The sequence below is a fragment of the Cherax quadricarinatus genome, chromosome 61 (genome assembly GCF_038502225.1).
Source record: "Cherax quadricarinatus isolate ZL_2023a chromosome 61, ASM3850222v1, whole genome shotgun sequence".
Taxonomy (NCBI): domain Eukaryota; kingdom Metazoa; phylum Arthropoda; class Malacostraca; order Decapoda; family Parastacidae; genus Cherax; species Cherax quadricarinatus.
Genome location: NC_091352.1, coordinates 4436892 through 4458979, shown reverse-complemented (window position 1 = coordinate 4458979; position 22088 = coordinate 4436892). Strand labels below are relative to the sequence as shown.

Genomic DNA, 22088 nt, shown 5'->3' with positions numbered 1-22088 from the left:
AGGGATTCAGGGAAACCGGCAGGCCGGACTTGAGTCCTGGAGATGGGAAGTACAGTGCCTGCACTCTGAAGGAGGGGTGTTAATGTTGCAGTTTAAAAACTGTAGTGTAAAGCACCCTTCTGGCAAGACAGTGATGGAGTGAATGATGGTGAAAGTTTTTCTTTTTCGGGCCACCCTGCCTTGGTGGGAATCGGCCGGTGTGATAATAAATATATACATATATATATATATACATATATATATATATATATATATATATATATATATATATATATATATATATATGCAGAACAACCGCTGTGAAAGAATAGAGAAATTCCAAGCGCTTTCGTGACTACTCACATTATCAAGGAACAATGTTCCTTGGTAATGTGAGTAGTCACGAAAGCGCTTGGAATTTCTCTATTCTTTCACAGTGGTTGTTCTGCATATTCTGAAATCACCTGTTTACTGTGATCTTATTGCATATATATATATATATATATATATATATATATATATATATATATATATATATATATATATATATATATATATATATATATATATATATATACATATATATATACGTATATATATATATAAACCACCACGGGGGGAGTTGAAAGATAGCTCTAGGCCTTTCGTCTTGTAAACAACACATCATCAGAAGCTTGCAATTCTGCAGAAAAGAGGATGAGAACCAAGCAAACACGTTCAGAATGAGCGTTGTGTTCACTCTGAACAACTGTCAATGAACAGACAGAAGGATGGACGAGAAGGCTCCAACGTGATCATAAAACATAGAGGCAGTAGAGCGATGTACCTGGCAATTTTGTGGCCACGGTTCAAGCCTCTAGTCCATCTTTCTATATAGCATTTAGTTTTGAAATAAAAATCAACCTGAAGAGGTATCAGTGGATACCACGTCTAATTTCAGTTACAGCTTTACTAACTGCAGTGCAAATCTGGGATGATATTCTTGATGAGTACGACAACTGCGGCTGGTAGTGGAGTACCGTATGTGGGTTGCCCGGGGGTGCCAACCTCAGTCTTCCTCTAGCCTTGTGAGGGGGTGTATAGATTATTGTTGCTGCTGCTAGACTTATTATTTTTTTAAATGTTATACCTTAAACTAATTCTGCGATTATGTTTTGAAGATGAAAAGAACATGAGAAAATTCTCTTAAACAAAAAAAAAGGTGGGAAAAACAATGCTAGAAAAAATAATTTTGTTTCGAAGTGAATATAAAGTACAACTAAACAAATTACTAACAATTATCAAAAAAATTTGACTGTCATAACTAGCTAGAAAAAATAATTTTACGTTGAAATGAATAGAAAGTGCAACTGAAAGAAAATTATTCGTAATTATCAAAATTTTGACAGTCTTAAATTATCATTGTAAGAGGGAAAAAAAAAATTTTAAGTTCATCCTGGAGAGGATTTCTCTGTGGGAAAAATAAACTTTCTTATATATATTTTTTAAGCTTGTGATGAAGTGGAACTTAACAATGAGGAGATGGAGGTACAGTGACCAGGCCAACGCTTTACTAGGCCTCCTCAGGTAGGCCTACTCTTGATCCACGCCTCTTTAGGGGAGGATCCTTGATGCTGGTGAGGGGCTCTTGATCTAGGAAATTGGATCTGTGATCCAGTTCCCTGAATTAAACCTGAATACCTTCCATCCCCCCCAGGCGCTGTATAATCCCTATGAGTTTAGTGCTCCCCATGATAATAATCTTGATCCAGGAAGTCACCCTTCCCTCCCTAGGCCTCCTCAGGTAGGCTTACTGTCTCCCTTGATGCAAGAAATTTAACCCTTATTCGGATGCAGCGCCGTATAACTCTTAAGGGTTTAGCTCTTCGTTATGATTATAATAATTCTTCCTCGGATCAGCCCACTTTTGCTTCCATATAAATTCCTTTACTAAAATATCGAACATTAACTCCCATGCAAAATCAGCCTCAATCTTATTCTCCACATTTCTCAAGTTTCTCTCCACTCCCACGTTTTTTAACCCTATTATATAGAAGGTTTATCTACTATTAAACGTTTTCCCTGTCCTTTAAACGCTTTTTCCCCACCATTTAAAACTTTTCCATATTTCGACCTTTTTTGTCTACCATTCTGACATTTTTCCCATCATTTAATGTGTCTAATTAACTTTTGAATATTTCTTGGCTGCCAGTTTAGCATTTCTTAATACTTTAACTCTCCTCAGTACCTGGTGAATCAAAGCTGCTCCTGTCTCCCGCCTCAGGTACCTACCGTACGTGGCGTGCGTGGTGCTGCTGAAGGTGTACGTTATTATGCTGCTGGTCCACTCCAAGGACTACACTGAGGACCTCAGTGACTACGACGACTACACTCTTCGTCACGACCACCCGTCCCACAGGTTCTTCGATATTAATAATCTTTATTTACTACAAGTACATGATACAACTTATACAGACCATAGCTGATATCAATGACATACTACTATATAGAAAGATACTTGTTTTGCTGAGCATTTCCCGCAACTTAGGTCAATTTTGTCCCAGGATGCGACCCACACCAGTCGGTGTAGGTTTATTTAGGCACAAGTACACATACAGTATACACAAATTATCATACATAAGTAACTGTAAATTACCCAGGTGGGCGTGTTTTTAATTTAGAGTATGTTAGGGAGGTAGTGGAAAGTCTTCATCACCCTCCTCTGCAGAAGGCCTACTTTAGGTTAGATTAGGTAAGGTTCGTCAGGAAACAGGGCAAGTGTTTACTGACGCGGGTCTTAGTCATATGATGACCCGTAGCTGGAGCTTTTGGTTATCTGACCGACGCCTTCCGCTGGCTTACCCCAACACTCCCCTCAAGGAAGGTTCCTTGATGTTGGTGAGGGGCTCTTGATTTAGGGAATTGGATCTGTGCTCCAGTTCCCCGAATTAAGCCTGAATGCCTTCCACATCCCCCCCCCCAGGTGCTGTATAATCCTCCAGGTTTAGCGCTTCCCCCTTGATTATAATAATAATAATAATTACCCCAACACTTTATGGTTATAGTTATAACCATTTTATAAGGCCTACTTTGTGCCACCTGAGTAGTTAGTTTACTGCGCACCTGCAGGTCATCCTGTGAGCGGTAACTTAAAAGAACGGGATTACAGGGAGTGATAATTGGCCTTTGTCAGGCCCCACCACGCGCAGTTACATCCTTGACGATATTACAGCCGTTTAAATAACAAAAAGGCACAATACCGTGATTGGAACCATTCATAAATAACCTGCACATAGGACAAAGAAGCTGATGACGACGTTTCGGTCCAAACTTGGATCACTGACAAGTCACGTTTCATGTATCGTAATTTATTGACATAGCTAATCTACACAATGGAATATGTAGACACAGTCTCAAGACAGTTTGTTGACAGGTTAAGTTAATTAAGGTTTGTCCTGTGCCAGTGGAAGGCCAGTGTCAGTCCTGTGCCAGTGGAAGGCCAGTGCCAGCCCTGTGCCAGTGGAAGGCCAGTGCCAGTCCTGTGCCAGTGGAAGGCCTCGGTCAGATGACTTACCGGTCCATCCCAACCATTAGATTGTATTATTTTGTTGACAGGAAGTTGTCAGTGCCTGCTACTACGACGACTGAGGAGCCGGGGTGGCAGGAGAAACAAGAGGTTCTGGCCCGTCTTAACGACACTGTTATTGAACCCTCAGCCACGAATCGAACCCCCAACACCATCTGGCTCTTCTTCAACCGCATCCCACGCACGGGAGGCCAAACACTGGTCTCCCTCCTCAAGTCCCTCTCTGAGAACCTCGACTACCAGCACCAGGAACACGTGTACAGAACCCCCTGGCAGAGGTAAGAAATTAACTTCTATAAGATTTTCCCTTTTTGTGCCCTTTCAGTAACCCCTTTTATGTTTTGTTCAGGGGCTCCCTTTATACCTGTCCATTGCCAATTTTCAAGTCACTTTGACCCTCTCTTTTCCAGGTTGATGACTAATGAGGAACAGAAAAACTTGGCTACATGGTTCGAGTACAACTTCTGGCCTAAGAGTTATGACCGCTTCTCTCTCTTCATTAACTTTACCAAGCACAGGAGGTTGGTCGTACACGGTTATCATGTAAGGATGTTCAGAGGTCGTCTTCTAGCCGGTTGTATTTAAGGGGTAATCTTGAAGGGTATCTTTGTACGGGGGTAATCTTTAAGTGGTGGTTCTGTATGGGACATTCATTAAAGGGTTAGCTCTAAAAGGGCCTTGAGGCAGTCGTGGGTTAGCTTAAGGAGTAGTCACTAGATTTTTGTGTACAAATTACTGAAGGATTTTTTGTTTCTTGACACGTTTGAACGATCTTGTACTCGCTAATGTTCCACATGCCTTGGCCCTATTCTTGGCCACTTGAAGTCTAGTTTACTTACTTCATCCTGCTAAAACCCAACTTCCTTCTTTCTTACTCAACCTCCACTTCTTCCACTGTCTCCAACACATTCTTTGTGTTTCAAATACATTCTGTGTATCCTCAATACATTCTGTGTATCCTCAATACATTCTGTGTATCCTCAATACATTCTGTGTATCTTCAATACATTCTATGTATGTTCAATACATTCTGTGTATCTTCAATACATTCTGTGTATGGATTGAAAAAGCCACTAGTTGGCGAAGTCTCTTCAATAAAAATTCCCAGGTGTCGTTATCGTATTTCAATAATATAATGATAATTGCCCTGGGTCACTAAGCTGACGTGATAACCTTGACCTCCACAGCCAGTACGTGAAGATGCGTCCCGCCTACATTACCTTGGTGAGGGACCCCGTAGACAAGTACATCTCTCACTTCCGCTTCAAGAGAGTCAGTCAAGAGAGAGTGAAGCTGGAGATGGCAGTGAAGGAGAGAGAGAACCCAGGCAGTGGTAAGTTAGGTAGGAGAGTATCAGTGTTGGGGAGTGTGTGGGGAGTGTATGTGGGGAGTGTATGTGGGTGAGTGTATGTGTGGGTTGTGAATAAATAATTTACAAAACCGACAAGTTGATAAATGAGACACTTGTGAGACATTTGGGTACTATATTCCAGAATAAAGATACCCAAATGTCTGACTTATCAATATGTGTGGGGTAAGAGGTGTCATTGTGAATAAGTTTATTTAGGCACAGCTATACACGTAAGTACAATTTCCTCGATAATGTGAGAAATCACGAAAGCGCTTAGACTTTTATTATTTTTTCCATTTTTTTTTTATTTTTTTTCACAAGTACAACTATCACACAATGTGTAGATTACCTCGGTTAACACAAAAAAAAATCAAAGTGATTTATTTCCATTAGGGTCCTTGAGTGTGTGTGAGAGAGGAATGCAAGAGTGAGAAGTTGTCGGTATGGACGAACTGGAGGTTTAAACAAGGTGTTTGAGAAGGTTATTCAGCAGGTGTCATACCTTCCCCGGGTGACAGGTCGAACTTGGTACTGGAAGAAGCTGGAACAATGCGTCTTGGAAGATGACCCCGAGTGTGATCTTCAACCTGGTTCCCATGACTTTATCTCCGCTATTCCCTTCTTCTGCGGCCAGCACCAGCAGTGTCTGTAAGTCAGTCAGTCTCTCTCTCTCTCTCTCTCGGAAAGGCTCTTGGTCAAAGGAGTTTGAGCGTCCATCCCTTTTCTTGAATCAAACCTGATAGCATTTCATTCCCAATTCCTTATATGACCTCAAAGGGACTATAAAAACAATAATAATAATATAATTAGTAATGAAAATATAACAAAAATATAATTAATAAAATTGTAATTAATATAATGATAATTATAATTAAGAATATAAGTGACCAACGAACCACAAACTACCTCAACACTCAACGGTAGTTACAAACTACCTCAACACCCAACGGTAGTTACAAACTACCTCAACACTCAACGGTAGTTACAAACTACCTCAACACTCAACGGTAGTTACAAACTACCTCAACACTCAACGGTAGTTACAAACTACCTCAACACCCAACGGTAGTTACAAACTACCTCAACACTCAACGGTAGTGTTACAAACTACCTCAACACTCAACGGTAGTTACAAACTACCTCAACACTCAACGGTAGTTACAAACTACCTCAACACTCAACGGTAGTTACAAACTACCTCAACACTCAACGGTAGTTACAAACTACCTCAACACTCAACGGTAGTTACAAACTACCTCAACACCCAACGGTAGTTACAAACTACCTCAACACTCAACGGTAGTTACAAACTACCTCAACACTCAACGGTAGTTACAAACTACCTCAACACTCAACGGTAGTTACAAACTACCTCAACACTCAACGGTAGTTACAAACTACCTCAACACCCAACGGTAGTTACAAACTACCTCAACACTCAACGGTAGTTACAAACTACCTCAACACTCAACGGTAGTTACAAACTACCTCAACACTCAACGGTAGTTACAAACTACCTCAACACTCAACGGTAGTTACAAACTACCTCAACACTCAACGGTAGTTACAAACTACCTCAACACTCAACGGTAGTTACAAACTACCTCAACACTCAACGGTAGTTACAAACTACCTCAACACTCAACGGTAGTTACAAACTACCTCAACACTCAACGGTAGTTACAAACTACCTCAACACTCAACGGTAGTTACAAACTACCTCAACACCCAACGGTAGTTACAAACTACCTCAACACTCAACGGTAGTTACAAACTACCTCAACACTCAACGGTAGTTACAAACTACCTCAACACTCAACGGTAGTTACAAACTACCTCAACACTCAACGGTAGTTACAAACTACCTCAACACTCAACGGTAGTTACAAACTACCTCAACACTCAACGGTAGTTACAAACTACCTCAACACTCAACGGTAGTTACAAACTACCTCAACACTCAACGGTAGTTACAAACTACCTCAACACTCAACGGTAGTTACAAACTACCTCAACACTCAACGGTAGTTACAAACTACCTCAACACTCAACGGTAGTTACAAACTACCTCAACACTCAACGGTAGTTACAAACTACCTCAACACTCAACGGTAGTTACAAACTACCTCAACACTCAACGGTAGTTACAAACTACCTCAACACTCAACGGTAGTTACAAACTACCTCAACACCCAACGGTAGTTACAAACTACCTCAACACTCAACGGTAGTTACAAACTACCTCAACACCCAACGGTAGTTACAAACTACCTCAACACTCAACGGTAGTTACAAACTACCTCAACACTAGTTACAACGGTAGTTACAAACTACCTCAACACTCAACGGTAGTTACAAACTACCTCAACACCCAACGGTAGTTACAAACTACCTCAACACCTCAACGGTAGTTACAAACTACCTCAACACTAGTTACAACGGTAGTTACAAACTACCTCAACACTCAACGGTAGTTACAAACTACCTCAACACTCAACGGTAGTTACAAACTACCTCAACACTCAACGGTAGTTACAAACTACCTCAACACTCAACGGTAGTTACAAACTACCTCAACACTCAACGGTAGTTACAAACTACCTCAACACTCAACGGTAGTTACAAACTACCTCAACACTCAACGGTAGTTACAAACTACCTCAACACTCAACGGTAGTTACAAACTACCTCAACACTCAGTTACGGTAGTAGTTACAAACTACCTCAACACTCAACGGTAGTTACAAACTACCTCAACACTCAACGGTAGTTACAAACTACCTCAACACTCAACGGTAGTTACAAACTACCTCAACACTCAACGGTAGTTACAAACTACCTCAACACTCAACGGTAGTTACAAACTACCTCAACACTCAACGGTAGTTACAAACTACCTCAACACTCAACGGTAGTTACAAACTACCTCAACACCCAACGGTAGTTACAAACTACCTCAACACTCAACGGTAGTTACAAACTACCTCAACACCCAACGGTAGTTACAAACTACCTCAACACTAGTTACAAACTACCTCAACACCCAACGGTAGTTACAAACTACCTCAACACTCAACGGTAGTTACAAACTACCTCAACACTCAACGGTAGTTACAAACTACCTCAACACTCAACGGTAGTTACAAACTACCTCAACACCCAACGGTAGTTACAAACTACCTCAACACTCAACGGTAGTTACAAACTACCTCAACACTCAACGGTAGTTACAAACTACCTCAACACTCAACGGTAGTTACAAACTACCTCAACACTCAACGGTAGTTACAAACTACCTCAACACTCAACGGTAGTTACAAACTACCTCAACACTCAACGGTAGTTACAAACTACCTCAACACTCAACGGTAGTTACAAACTACCTCAACACTCAACGGTAGTTACAAACTACCTCAACACTCAACGGTAGTTACAAACTACCTCAACACTCAACGGTAGTTACAAACTACCTCAACACTCAACGGTAGTTACAAACTACCTCAACACTCAACGGTAGTTACAAACTACCTCAACACTCAACGGTAGTTACAAACTACCTCAACACTCAACGGTAGTTACAAACTACCTCAACACCCAACGGTAGTTACAAACTACCTCAACACCCAACGGTAGTTACAAACTACCTCAACACCCAACGGTAGTTACAAACTACCTCAACACCCAACGGTAGTTACAAACTACCTCAACACCCAACGGTAGTTACAAACTACCTCAACACCCAACGGTAGTTACAAACTACCTCAACACCCAACGGTAGTTACAAACTACCTCAACACCCAACGGTAGTTACAAACTACCTCAACACTCAACGGTAGTTACAAACTACCTCAACACTCAACGGTAGTTACAAACTACCTCAACACTCAACGGTAGTTACAAACTACCTCAACACTCAACGGTAGTTACAAACTACCTCAACACTCAACACGGTAGTTACGGTAGTTACAAACTACCTCAACACTCAACGGTAGTTACAAACTACCTCAACACTCAACGGTAGTTACAAACTACCTCAACACTCAACGGTAGTTACAAACTACCTCAACACTCAACGGTAGTTACAAACTACCTCAACACTCAACGGTAGTTACAAACTACCTCAACACTCAACGGTAGTTACAAACTACCTCAACACTCAACGGTAGTTACAAACTACCTCAACACTAGTTACAAACTACCTCAACACCCAACGGTAGTTACAAACTACCTCAACACTCAACGGTAGTTACAAACTACCTCAACACCCAACGGTAGTTACAAACTACCTCAACACTCAACGGTAGTTACAAACTACCTCAACACCCAACGGTAGTTACAAACTACCTCAACACTCAACGGTAGTTACAAACTACCTCAACACCCAACGGTAGTTACAAACTACCTCAACACTCAACGGTAGTTACAAACTACCTCAACACCCAACGGTAGTTACAAACTACCTCAACACTCAACGGTAGTTACAAACTACCTCAACACTCAACGGTAGTTACAAACTACCTCAACACTCAACGGTAGTTACAAACTACCTCAACACTCAACGGTAGTTACAAACTACCTCAACACTCAACGGTAGTTACAAACTACCTCAACACTCAACGGTAGTTACAAACTACCTCAACACTCAACGGTAGTTACAAACTACCTCAACACTCAACGGTAGTTACAAACTACCTCAACACTCAACGGTAGTTACAAACTACCTCAACACTCAACGGTAGTTACAAACTACCTCAACACCCAACGGTAGTTACAAACTACCTCAACACCCAACGGTAGTTACAAACTACCTCAACACTCAACGGTAGTTACAAACTACCTCAACACCCAACGGTAGTTACAAACTACCTCAACACTCAACGGTAGTTACAAACTACCTCAACACCCAACGGTAGTTACAAACGGTAGTTACAAACTACCTCAACACTAGTTACAACGGTAGTTACAAACTACCTCAACACTCAACGGTAGTTACAAACTACCTCAACACCCAACGGTAGTTACAAACTACCTCAACACTCAACGGTAGTTACAAACTACCTCAACACTCAACGGTAGTTACAAACTACCTCAACACTCAACGGTAGTTACAAACTACCTCACCACTCAACGGTAGTTACAAACTACCTCAACACTAGTTACAAACTACCGCACCACACAACGGTAGTTACAAACTACCTCAACACTCAACGGTAGTTACAAACTACCTCAACACTCAACGGTAGTTACAAACTACCTCAACACTCAACGGTAGTTACAAACTACCTCAACACTCAACGGTAGTTACAAACTACCTCAACACGGTAGTTACAAACTAACGGTAGTTACAAACTACCTCAACACTCAACGGTAGTTACAAACTACCTCAACACTCAACGGTAGTTACAAACTACCTCAACACTCAACGGTAGTTACAAACTACCTCAACACTCAACGGTAGTTACAAACTACCTCAACACCCAACGGTCGTTACACACTACCTCAACACTAGTTACAAACTACCTCAACACCCAACGGTAGTTACAAACTACCTCAACACCTCAACACTCAACGGTAGTTACAAACTACCTCAACACCCAACGGTAGTTACAAACTACCTCAACACTCAACGGTAGTTACAAACTACCTCAACACCCAACGGTAGTTACAAACTACCTCAACACTCAACGGTAGTTACAAACTACCTCAACACTCAACGGTAGTTACAAACTACCTCAACACTCAACGGTAGTTACAAACTACCTCAACACTCAACGGTAGTTACAAACTACCTCAACACTCAACGGTAGTTACAAACTACCTCAACACTCAACGGTAGTTACAAACTACCTCAACACTCAACGGTAGTTACAAACTACCTCAACACTCAACGGTAGTTACAAACTACCTCAACACTCAACGGTAGTTACAAACTACCTCAACACCCAACGGTAGTTACAAACTACCTCAACACCCAACGGTAGTTACAAACTACCTCAACACCCAACGGTAGTTACAAACTACCTCAACACCCAACGGTAGTTACAAACTACCTCAACACTCAACGGTAGTTACAAACTACCTCAACACCCAACGGTAGTTACAAACTACCTCAACACCCAACGGTAGTTACAAACTACCTCAACACCCAACGGTAGTTACAAACTACCTCAACACCCAACGGTAGTTACAAACTACCTCAACACTCAACGGTAGTTACAAACTACCTCAACACCCAACGGTAGTTACAAACTACCTCAACACTCAACGGTAGTTACAAACTACCTCAACACCCAACGGTAGTTACAAACTACCTCAACACTCAACGGTAGTTACAAACTACCTCAACACTCAACGGTAGTTACAAACTACCTCAACACCCAACGGTAGTTACAAACTACCTCAACACCCAACGGTAGTTACAAACTACCTCAACACTCAACGGTAGTTACAAACTACCTCAACACCCAACGGTAGTTACAAACTACCTCAACACTCAACGGTAGTTACAAACTACCTCAACACCCAACGGTAGTTACAAACTACCTCAGCAACCACCCCTGTCCCTCCCACAGGAAGCTGGGAGACAAGTGGGCTTTACAGAGAGCCAAGTATCACGCTGAGTACGAGTACTCTGTAGTAGGCTTGATGGAGCACTGGAACACCACTCTGGGGGTCCTGGAGCACTATCTCCCCCTGTTCTTCCAAGGAGCTCGACAACGCTACTGGAGCCCAGGTGAGAGCTTTCAAACAGATTTTTTTTTGTTTTTTTAATAAAATTTTTGCTACCTTGTTCTCTGTGATTAATACACAGTGGGAACAAAACCTAGCTATACCTTCCTGTCAGCCTGAGCTGGAAGACTTCAGTAGTATCAGCCTGAGTTGGGAGACTTCAGTAGTGTCAGCCTGAGTTGGGAGACTTCAGTAGTATCAGCCTGAGTTGGGAGACTTCAGTAGTATCAGCCTGAGTTGGGAGACTTCAGTAGTATCAGCCTGAGTTGGGAGACTTCAGTAGTATCAGCCTGAGTTGGGAGACTTCAGTAGTATCAGCCTGAGTTGGGAGACTTCAGTAGTATCAGCCTGAGTTGGGAGACTTCAGTAGTGTCAGCCTGAGTTGGGAGACTTCAGTAGTGTCACCCTGAGTTGGGAGACTTCAGTAGTGTCACCCTGAGTTGGGAGACTTCAGTAGTGTCACCCTGAGTTGGGAGACTTCATTAGTGTCACCAGGGCCAGATTAAGAAGTCTCCGGGCCATAGGCTATTCAGATTGGCGGGGCCCCTTTGAGTTACGGGTAAGCGAAGCGACCCCTTCCAGCTTGGGGGTGGGAGGTGGGGGGGTCGGTGTGAGCCTGTTTAAGGTCTAATTATATACATTCTGGCTATTTAGATTAAATTTAATAGGGAAAGTACATCAAGACAACCAAAACCATTTACCAACAGCCATTAACTATCTTGTTAAATCATGCATTTTAAAGAGAATAAACTCAAGACAGCATAGTATTACTAGATTAGGCTATTAAAGTAGTGACATCATGTACCTATTATATTCAGCATAACCACTACAGCACTATTATTCCCTTTATAAATCACTGACCATTATTGTTATCATTGCAAATGACCATAATTTTTAAAGGGGTGGACCGGTAAGCCAGCGGAAGGCCTCGGTCAGATGACCAAAAGCTCCAAAGGCGGGTCATCATCTAAGACCCGCGTCAGGAAACATTTGTCCTGTTTCCTGACGAACCTTACCTAACCTAACCTAATTGCATCATGCATAAGACTATCAAATCTTATAAACTCAAGAAAGTAAAGAATTGTTTATATTCACAGGCACTTCTTAAATAAACTTTTTTCTGGATTTCAGATTGGCAAAATCATCAATTATATTCTGAAAATCAATATTTCTTGTTAGATCAGACTCAATGGTAAACAAGGCTAGGTTACACAATTTGTCTTGGCTCGTTGTTGAACGGAACTGGTTTTTCACTCTTTTCAAAACAGAAAATGAACGATCTCCTTCACAGTTAGTAGCTGGAAGTGTTAGGTAAAGGCGATACACTATGTCAACATTAGGGAAGGTTTCTGAGATACAGTACTGAGATACAGTACAAGTCTAGATAACGTGTAATTACTACAGAAAATTGGAGAGGAATCTCCCATACTCACCCATTAGCTGGAAAACACAGCTGTTCTGATGTAAACAAAGGTGTGTTGAGTGTTGCCATCTATGGTTAGGTTTATTTATTTTTATTTTATTTTATTTCATTTCATTATTTATTTTTGTTTTGATTAATTTTTAAAAATCAATTTTACTCTCCAAACACTTGAACTTTTTAGGTAGGGACCCCTTTGCACTTGCACCATGTGCGCAGTCTTGGATGAGCCCCTGAACCCCTTGGACCGCGGGGCCCTAGGCAAATGCCTAGTTTGCCTATGCGGTAATCCGGCCCTGAGTGTCACCCTGAGTTGGGAGACTTCAGTAGTGTCAGCCTGAGTTGGGAGACTTCAGTATCAGCCTGAGTTGGGAGACTTCAGTAGTGTCAGCCTGAGTTGGGAGACTTCAGTATCAGCCTGGGTTGGGAGACTTCAGTAGTATCAGGCTGAGTTGGGAGACTTCAGTAGTATCAGCCTGAGTTGGGAGACTTCAGTAGTATCAGGCTGAGCTGGGAGACTTCATTAGTATTAGCCTGAACTGGGAGACTTCAGTAGTATCAGGCTGAGCTGGGAGACTTCAGTAGTGTCAGCTTGAACTGGGAGACTTCAATGGAACAATGAGGATGTCATCAAGTATTCCAGTAAGGGTTCATCAGGTACGGGAACGTCAAACATTTCCTTCTATCAGAGCTGGAGTTACTGTCACTTGGGAATTTCCATCTCACGTGAGAACCTGCCCCATACATAAAAGAAATGTATTTTTATGAAAATATCTCTATCATCCCAGAGCGGAGACAAGAGAAATTTTACATAGGAGTGTTACATGGAAGGAGGCGTAAGGTATATGCGCCGAGAAATAAGTATCTCGCTGTATATACCCTGTGGTGTATATACAAAGAGGTAGGTGTGTGTGTGTGTGTGTATACGTACCTAGGTGTGTCTCTCCAAATTGACCGGTAAGCCAGCGGAAGGCCTCGGTCAGATGACCCAAAGTTCCAGCTGTGGTTCATCATATGACTAAGACCCACGTCAGGAAACTTGTCCTGCCTCCTGACAAACCTAACATAATCTCAAAATCAGTGCCACTCAGGGGCGGATCTACTATAAAATTAATGAAGCTTAAACTTCAGGGCCCGTGATCCCGGAGGGACCCCAGAAGCGACTGTAGTTGCTTAAAGATGTTGAGTCTACTGTATGAGAAGGGGTTGCGAAGGGGCCCCCATAACAGTTCATGCTTCAGGGCCCCAAAAATGTAGGTCCGCCACTGGTGCCACTAAACGATTTTATCCACCTCTCCATCCCACCACCTCCCTCCATCCCACCTCCTCCATCCATCCCACCACCTCCCTCCATCCCACCTCCTCCCTCCATCCCACCACCTCCCTCCATCCCACCACCTCCCTCCATCCCACCACCTCCCTCCATCCCACCACCTCCATCCCACCACCTCCCTCCATCCCACCACCTCCCTCCATCCCACCACCTCCCTCCATCCCACCACCTCCCTCCATCCCACCACCTCCCTCCATCCGACCTCCTCCCTCCATCCCACCACCTCCCTCCATCCCACCTCCTCCCTCCATCCCACCACCTCCCTCCATCCTACCACCTCCCTCCATCCCACCACCTCCCTCCATCCCACCACCTACCTCCATCCCACCACCTCCCTCCATCCCACCACCTCCCTCCATCCCAACACCTCCCTCCATCCCACCACCTCCCTCCATCCTACCACCTCCCTCCATCCCACCACTTCCCTCCATCCCACCACCTCCCTCCATCCCACCACCTCCCTCCATCCCACCACCTCCCTCCATCCCACCACCTCCCTCCATCCCACCACCTCCCTCCATCCCAGCATCTTCCTCCATCCCACAATCTCCCTCCATCCCACCACCTCCATCCCACCACCTCCCTCCATCCCACCACCTCCCTCCATCCCACCACCTTCCTCCATCCCACCACCTTCCTCCATCCCACCACCTCCCTCCATCCCACCACCTCCCTCCATCCCAGCATCTTCCTTCATCCCAGCACCTCCCTCCATCCCAGCACCTCCCTCCATCCCAGCACCTCCCTGCATCCCACCACCTCCCTCCATCCCAACACCTCCCTCCATCCCAGCACCTCCCTCCATCCCAGCACCTCCCTCCATCCCAACACCTCCCTCCATCCCACCACCTCCCTCCATCTCACCACCACTTCTACATTATCATCTCCACCTCTGGCAGAGTTCGAGGAGCAGCGACAAGTGAACAGAAACCCGAAGAAGTACCCGCAGGTGGCGGAGCGGGTACTGAAGGCCTTGAGGCAGAGACTGGGGCTGGAGTACGACCTCTACGAGTTCCTCCGTCAGCGCCTTCACTTGCAGCACCAGCAGCTGCTACACACCCTGACGGCCTCTACCACCAGACTACCAACCAGGTCCACTGATGTCCCTCGCTGGGGCATTCTTGACAGGATGGACATTGAAATGAGACATTAATGATGTCTGCTTGTGTGAGGAAAAAAAATAATTTTAAGCGCTAAACTCACGTGGGTCGTTCGGCGCAAGACGTGGTGGAGGCTTAAACCTCCGTTTGCTGAATGCGTGACAGACGCGCTTCCTATTTATACTCACCTATATGCTTGCGTGAGAGAGTGGGAGAGAGAGAGTAAACCGTAGGGGTTATAAAGCACCTGGGAGAATTGGAGGTGATCAGGTTTGAGCCGAGGAAAGGGAAGGCAGCTCCAGTTCCATGCATCGATTCTCTCCTCTTACAAAGTTCCTAATTGGTCACTACCCTCATCCACATTTTTATTACCTAGCAAGTAGTTAACACCCAGTTATAAAATGTTGATAATTCAGATAATAAATAATATCTAGGCAACATAATTTACACTTAAAATTACCATTTCCATAATTATTACTCATTTTAAGATACAAATTTCTACATGAGAGGGATAACTATAATAAATTTTTCTATACACATTATTTATTTATAAGTTTAGGGCACATAAGATTTTTTTTAAAGTTTAGCGAGACAATAAAATATACAAACACGATCGACTTTTTATTACCTGGAGAGAGTTCCGGGGGTCAACGCCCCCGCGGCCCGGTCTGTGACCAGGCCTCCTGGTGGATCAGAGCCTGATCAACCAGGCTGTTACTGCTGGCTGCACGCAAACCAACGTACGAGCCACAGCCCGACTGGTCAGGAACCGACTTTAGGTGTTGACAATAATTAAGGTAAGATATTGTTCGGATTTTTAACCCCGGAGGGTTAGCCACCCAGGATAACCCAAAAAAGGAATTATATCATTAAGGGACTCTTATTTCCACTGGGGTCCTCAATTTTGTTCCCCAGGATGCGACCCACACCAGTCGTCTAACACCCAGGTACCTACTTGCTTGCTAGGTGAACAGGTATAAGAGCGCCTAGTTTCCACCCCTGCCGGGAATCGAACCCGGACACTCAGCGTGTGAAGGAAGAACTTTGCGAGCCACTACAGACAGGTGAGGTGAAGCAGTTGAAGGCGGCGTCACCGGTGGACAATTCACTAGTGCAAGGATTCCCATTTTTTTATGCCCCGCACCCTTAGGAAATGATTGATTAATGTCGCACTCACTACAAAAGTAATATCACATTTGCATCAATTGTAAATATAAATTGAGCAATTTAAAAAGTTTTTGGTCAAATAAACGGAATTGTGCATGTCATTAGGGCTCGTTGTCGCACTCCCTTGAAATGCCAGCTCCCACCCCAGGTCAGGAACCCCTACACTAGTGGACTGTCCACCAGTGATGCTGCCTCCAACTGCTTCACCTCGCCTGTTTGTAGTATATAAACTGCTTCTACACGCATATGCTGTACTTTTATCAAGATAGACTGAACAAATCTTCAGGCTGAGGGACTGTTTACCTCAGACTCCTCATTTTCCAACGGTCTTTTCTGCATTGGACTGAAGAATCCACTGGCTGGCAAAACGTTCCACAATAAACATAACCCAAATTGTGAGTTTGATCTAAGGAAGAGGCAGAACTGCAAAGAGGCCTGGACAGGCTGGACATGTGGTCCAGAAACTGGCTTCTCGAATTCAACCCTGCCAAATGCAAAGTCATGAAGATTGGGGAGGGGCAAAGAAGACCGCAGACAGAGTATAGGCTAGGTGGACAAAGACTACAGACCTCACTCAGGGAGAAAGACCTTGGGGTGACCATAACACCGAGCACATCACCGGAGGCACACATCAACCAAATAACTGCTGCAGCATACGGGCGCCTGGCAAACCTGAGAATAGCGTTCCGATACCTTAATAAGGAATCGTTCAAGACACTGTACACTGTGTATGTTAGGCCCATACTGGAGTATGCAGCACCAGTCTGGAACCCACACCTGGTCAAGCACGTCAAGAAGTTAGAGAAAGTACAAAGGTTTGCAACAAGGCTAGTCCCAGAGCTCAAGGGAATGTCGTACGAGGAAAGGTTAAGGGAAATCGGACTGACGACACTGGAGGACAGAAGGGTCAGGGGAGACATGATAACGACATACAAGATACTGCGGGGAATAGACAAGGTGGACAGAGATAGGATGTTCCAGAGAGGGGACACAGGGACAAGGGGTCACAACTGGAAGCTGAAGACTCAGACGAGTCACAGGGACGTTAGGAAGTATTTCTTCAGTCATAGAGTTGTCAGCAAGTGGAATAGCCTAGCAAGTGAAGTAGTGGAGGTAGGAACCATACATAGTTTTAAGAAGAGGTATGACAAAGCTCAGGAAGCAGAGAGAGAGAGGATCCAGTAGCGATCAGTGAAGAGGGGGGGCCAGGAGCTGAGTATCGACCCCTGCAACCACAATTAGGTGAGTACAATTAGGTGAGTACACACACTCAGAAGTGTCCTTGTTTGCAGATGATGTGAAGTTAATGAGAAGAATCAAATCGGACGAGGATCAGGCAGGACTACGAAGAGACCTGGACAGGCTACAAGCCTGGTCCAGCAACTGGGTCCTTGAATTTAACCCTGCCAAATGCAAAGTCATGAAGATTGGGGAAGGGCAAAGAAGACCGCAGACACAATATAGTTTAGATGGCCAAAGACTGCAAACCTCACTCAAGGAAAAAGATCTGGGGGTGAGTATAACACCGAGCATATCTCCTGAGGCACACATCAATCAGATAACTGCTGGCAAACCTACGGATAGCGTTCCGATACCTCAGTAAGGATTCGTTTAAGACTCTGTATACCATCTACGTCAGGCCCATACTGGAGTATGCAGCACCAGTTTGGAATCCACACCTAGTCAAGCACGTCAAGAAATTAGAGAAAGTGCAAAGGTTTGCAACAAGACTAGTCCCAGAGCTACGGGGATTGTCCTATGAAGAAAGGTTGAGGGAAATCGGCCTGACGACACTGGAGGAGACATGATAACGACATATAAAATACTGCGCGGAATAGACGAGGTGGACAAAGACGGGATGTTCCAGAGATGGGACACAGACACAAGAGGTCACAATTGGAAGTTGAAGACTCAGATGAATCAAAGGGATGTTAGGAAGTATTTCTTCAGTCATAGAGTAGTCAGGCCATGGAATAGCCTAGAAAGTGATGTAGTGGAGGCAGGAACCATACATAGTTTTAAGGCGAGGTATGATAGAGCTCATGGGGCAGGGAGAGAGGACCTAGTAGCAATCAGCGAAGAGGCGGGGCCAGGAGCTGTGACTCGACCCCTGCAACCACAAATAGGTGAGTACAAATAGGTGAGTACACACACACACACACAAACGCGTCAAACAAAGGGGGACTGAAGTAAACTCAGTTTACTATACACGCGAGGCATACACCTTTCTGTGTATTTCCTGCGGGTTTAGCTCTTTCCCAAGACTATAATAATTAATTTTATTTACCTGGAGTTTACCTGGAGAGTGTTTCGGGGGTCAACGCCCCCGCGGCCCGGTCTGTGACCAGGCCTCCTGGTGGATCAGCGCCTGATCAACCAGGCTGTTGCTGCTGGCTGCACGCAAACCAACGTACGAGCCACAGCCCGGCTGATCAGGAACTGCCTTTAGGTGCTTGTCCAGTGCCAGCTTGAAGACTGCCAGGGGTCTGTTGGTAATCCCCCTTATGTGTGCTGGGAGGCAGTTGAACAGTCTCGGTCCCCTGACACTTATTGTATGGTCTCTTAACGTGCTAGTGACACCCCTGCTTTTCATTGGGGGGATGGTGCATCGTCTGCCAAGTCTTTTGCTTTCGTAGTGAGTGATTTTCGTGTGCAAGTTCGGTACTAGTCCCTCTAGGATTTTCCAGGTGTATATAATCATGTATCTTCTGTGTAACTCCTCAATATCCTTGTACACATGTACGTCCAATGTTTTTAATGCTGTGTTATGCTGTACTCGCCAGAGGATAAAGTGTCCAGAATATCTTGCTGCCAATTTTGTCAAGGTCGGGAACCAAAGCAATCATAGTACTAAGGGGGGGGGAGATGACACAACTTTGTTGTACACACAGTCAGTGGCCAGGCTTCAAACACCTTTTATTGTACAACAATAAAGGAATGGAACAGACTGCCTGCACATGTCAAAGCCAGTCATAGCATGAACCAGTTCAAGAAGACTGCCAAAAGTTGCTTAATGAATGTAGAGACAGAAAGGGAGGGGAATGATTTTTTATGTTTTAGCCGACCTAGAAAATGTACAGAGAACTTTCACGGCGCGCATAACGGAGATAAAACACCTCAATTACTGGGAGCGCTTGAGGTTTCTAAACCTGTATTCCCTGGAACGCAGGAGGGAGAGATACATGATTATATACACCTGGAAAATCCTAGAGGGACTAGTACCGAACTTGCACACGAAAATCACTCACTACGAAAGCAAAAGACTTGGCAGACGATGCACCATCCCCCCAATGAAAAGCAGGGGTGTCACTAGCACGTTAAGAGACCATACAATAAGTGTCAGGGGACCGAGACTGTTCAACTGCCTCCCAGCACACATAAGGGGGATTACCAACAGACCCCTGGCAGTCTTCAAGCTGGCACTGGACAAGCACCTAAAGGCAGTTCCTGATCAGCCGGGCTGTGGCTCGTACGTTGGTTTGCGTGCAGCCAGCAGCAACAGCCTGGTTGATCAGGCGCTGATCCACCAGGAGGCCTGGTCACAGACCGGGCCGCGGGGGCGTTGACCCCCGAAACTCTCTCCAGGTAAACTCCAGGTAACACACGTGTAATTTTACCTTATTCCTAGTAATGACCCTCGTATTGTAGTCTTAATGACCCTCGTGTAGTAGATAGTCTTAATGACCCTCGTGTAGTAGATAGTCTTAATGACCCTCGTGTAGCAGATAGTCTTAATGACCCTCGTATTGTAGATAGTCTTAATGATCCTCGTGTAGTAGATAATCTTTTTAGTGTGATAATAAGATGCTATCTTCATTATAGATTAATAATAAGATATAACCTTTATATTATAATAATAAGGTAAAAGGACCCCAATGGAAATAAGTCACTGACTTTTTTAGGTTATCCCAGGTTCTCTACACATATGCTGCTATGTATGATAATCTATGTAACTGTATTTGTGGATATGTACCTGAATAAACTTATTTAGTCAAACTTGCTGGAAAATGCTCTAGTTAGGTCAGTAACTTTATTTAGGTACAGGTACACATTAGTACAATTATCATAGTTTAACATATATGTAAATTACAAAAGATAACCCCTCCAAAAAAAAGTCAAAGTGAATTATTTCCATTGGTAGGTTGATGGAGTTTAAAGCCGATCTACTACACGAGGGTCATTATGGCTGCTCGTAATCTTTTCACCATCTGACAGTAATACTTTAATAAGTGAAATAGAGGCTAATATATATATATATATATATATATATATATATATATATATATATATATATATATATATATATATATATATATATATATATATATATATATATATATAATATATATATATATATATATATATATATATATATATATATATATATATATATATATATATATATATATATATATATATATATATATATATATATATATATATATATATAATCACCCAACCTGGAGATATACACATGGACTGCCAACTATCTTCCAGTTTTACAAGACTTCTGCGACACATTGATGTAAATTTAGTAGTAGTGGTAGTAGTAGTAGTAGTAGTAATGGTGGTGGCAGTGGTAGTAGTAGTAGTAGTGTGGAAAATACTGTATATATTTTCCTGAAATACAGTAGTTATATGTAAATAGATGGCCATACTGTATTTAATAAAAATTATGTTATAAAAAATGGGAAACTGCGCCTGCACAGAGGAGACTCGCCATTGTTGGTTGAATTGGACACAAACGTTAGTGAATAATGGGAAGAATTTTTCGTGCTCTAGAGGTAAAATTGGGCTGACACCTCTCAAATAGGAGCCGAAATTGTTGGATGTGCAGTCCTGCATAACGAGAGAATCAGGCGACTGGACAGGACTCCGTAATTAGATGAAAACAGGATATTACCCCCAGTTAAGTCATGTCTATATTTATGTTTATAGTTCTGGCCAGTATTATTATCATAAATGTAGACAGGGGGGATTTCTGAGTATGATGCACCTTAATCTCCAGTCAAATTGGTGAGTGATATTAAGATATATTCTCCTTCTGTTATGTAAATGTGTGTATATGTAATCATTTATTAATTTTAATATACAGTCCACAAATTTATATATTTACCAGAATTCCTGGTGATGTATATTTCATTTGTAATTATATATGTAATTAATGTGTGTATATGTAATCATTTATTAATTTTAATATACAGTCCACAAATTTATATATTTACCAGAATTCCTGGTGATGTATATTTCATTTGTAATTAATAGGTCCAGAGCAACTTGTGAATATGACAGTGGTAGGTATCGAAGGGGGACAATTTTTGTGACCTAGGTGTCCCAAATTCCTACTTGTCTATGTAACTCTGATAAATAATAATTATCTTTGTTATTTACTGGTATGTACATTATGAGTTACATACAGATAAATGTAATTTTCCACAAGTAGT

At 43.1% G+C, this 22088-nt stretch overlaps 1 protein-coding gene across 1 annotated transcript; it reads left to right on the top strand.

Annotated features, from left to right (window-relative positions):
- The first annotated feature begins 1046 nt into the window (after positions 1–1046).
- LOC128699285 (heparan sulfate 2-O-sulfotransferase pipe) lies at positions 1047–16082 on the top strand. Its single transcript, XM_053791891.2, has 8 exons — positions 1047–1545; positions 2243–2377; positions 3574–3822; positions 3955–4065; positions 4732–4877; positions 5414–5543; positions 11468–11628; positions 15277–16082. Exons 1-8 carry the CDS (start codon positions 1475–1477, stop codon positions 15528–15530), a joined length of 1257 nt encoding a protein of 418 aa, XP_053647866.1. The 5' UTR covers positions 1047–1474; the 3' UTR covers positions 15531–16082.
- The last annotated feature ends 6006 nt before the right edge of the window (positions 16083–22088 follow it).

Coding starts and splice junctions, on each gene's coding strand:
- LOC128699285 (XM_053791891.2), top strand. CDS start 1,475: ATGAAGTGGAACTTAACAATGAGGAGATGGAGGTACAGTGACCAGGCC. Junction 2,378..3,573: donor CACGACCACCCGTCCCACAG/GTTCTTCGATAT, acceptor TTTTGTTGACAG/GAAGTTGTCAGTGCCTGCTA. Junction 3,823..3,954: donor TACAGAACCCCCTGGCAGAG/GTAAGAAATTAA, acceptor TCTCTTTTCCAG/GTTGATGACTAATGAGGAAC.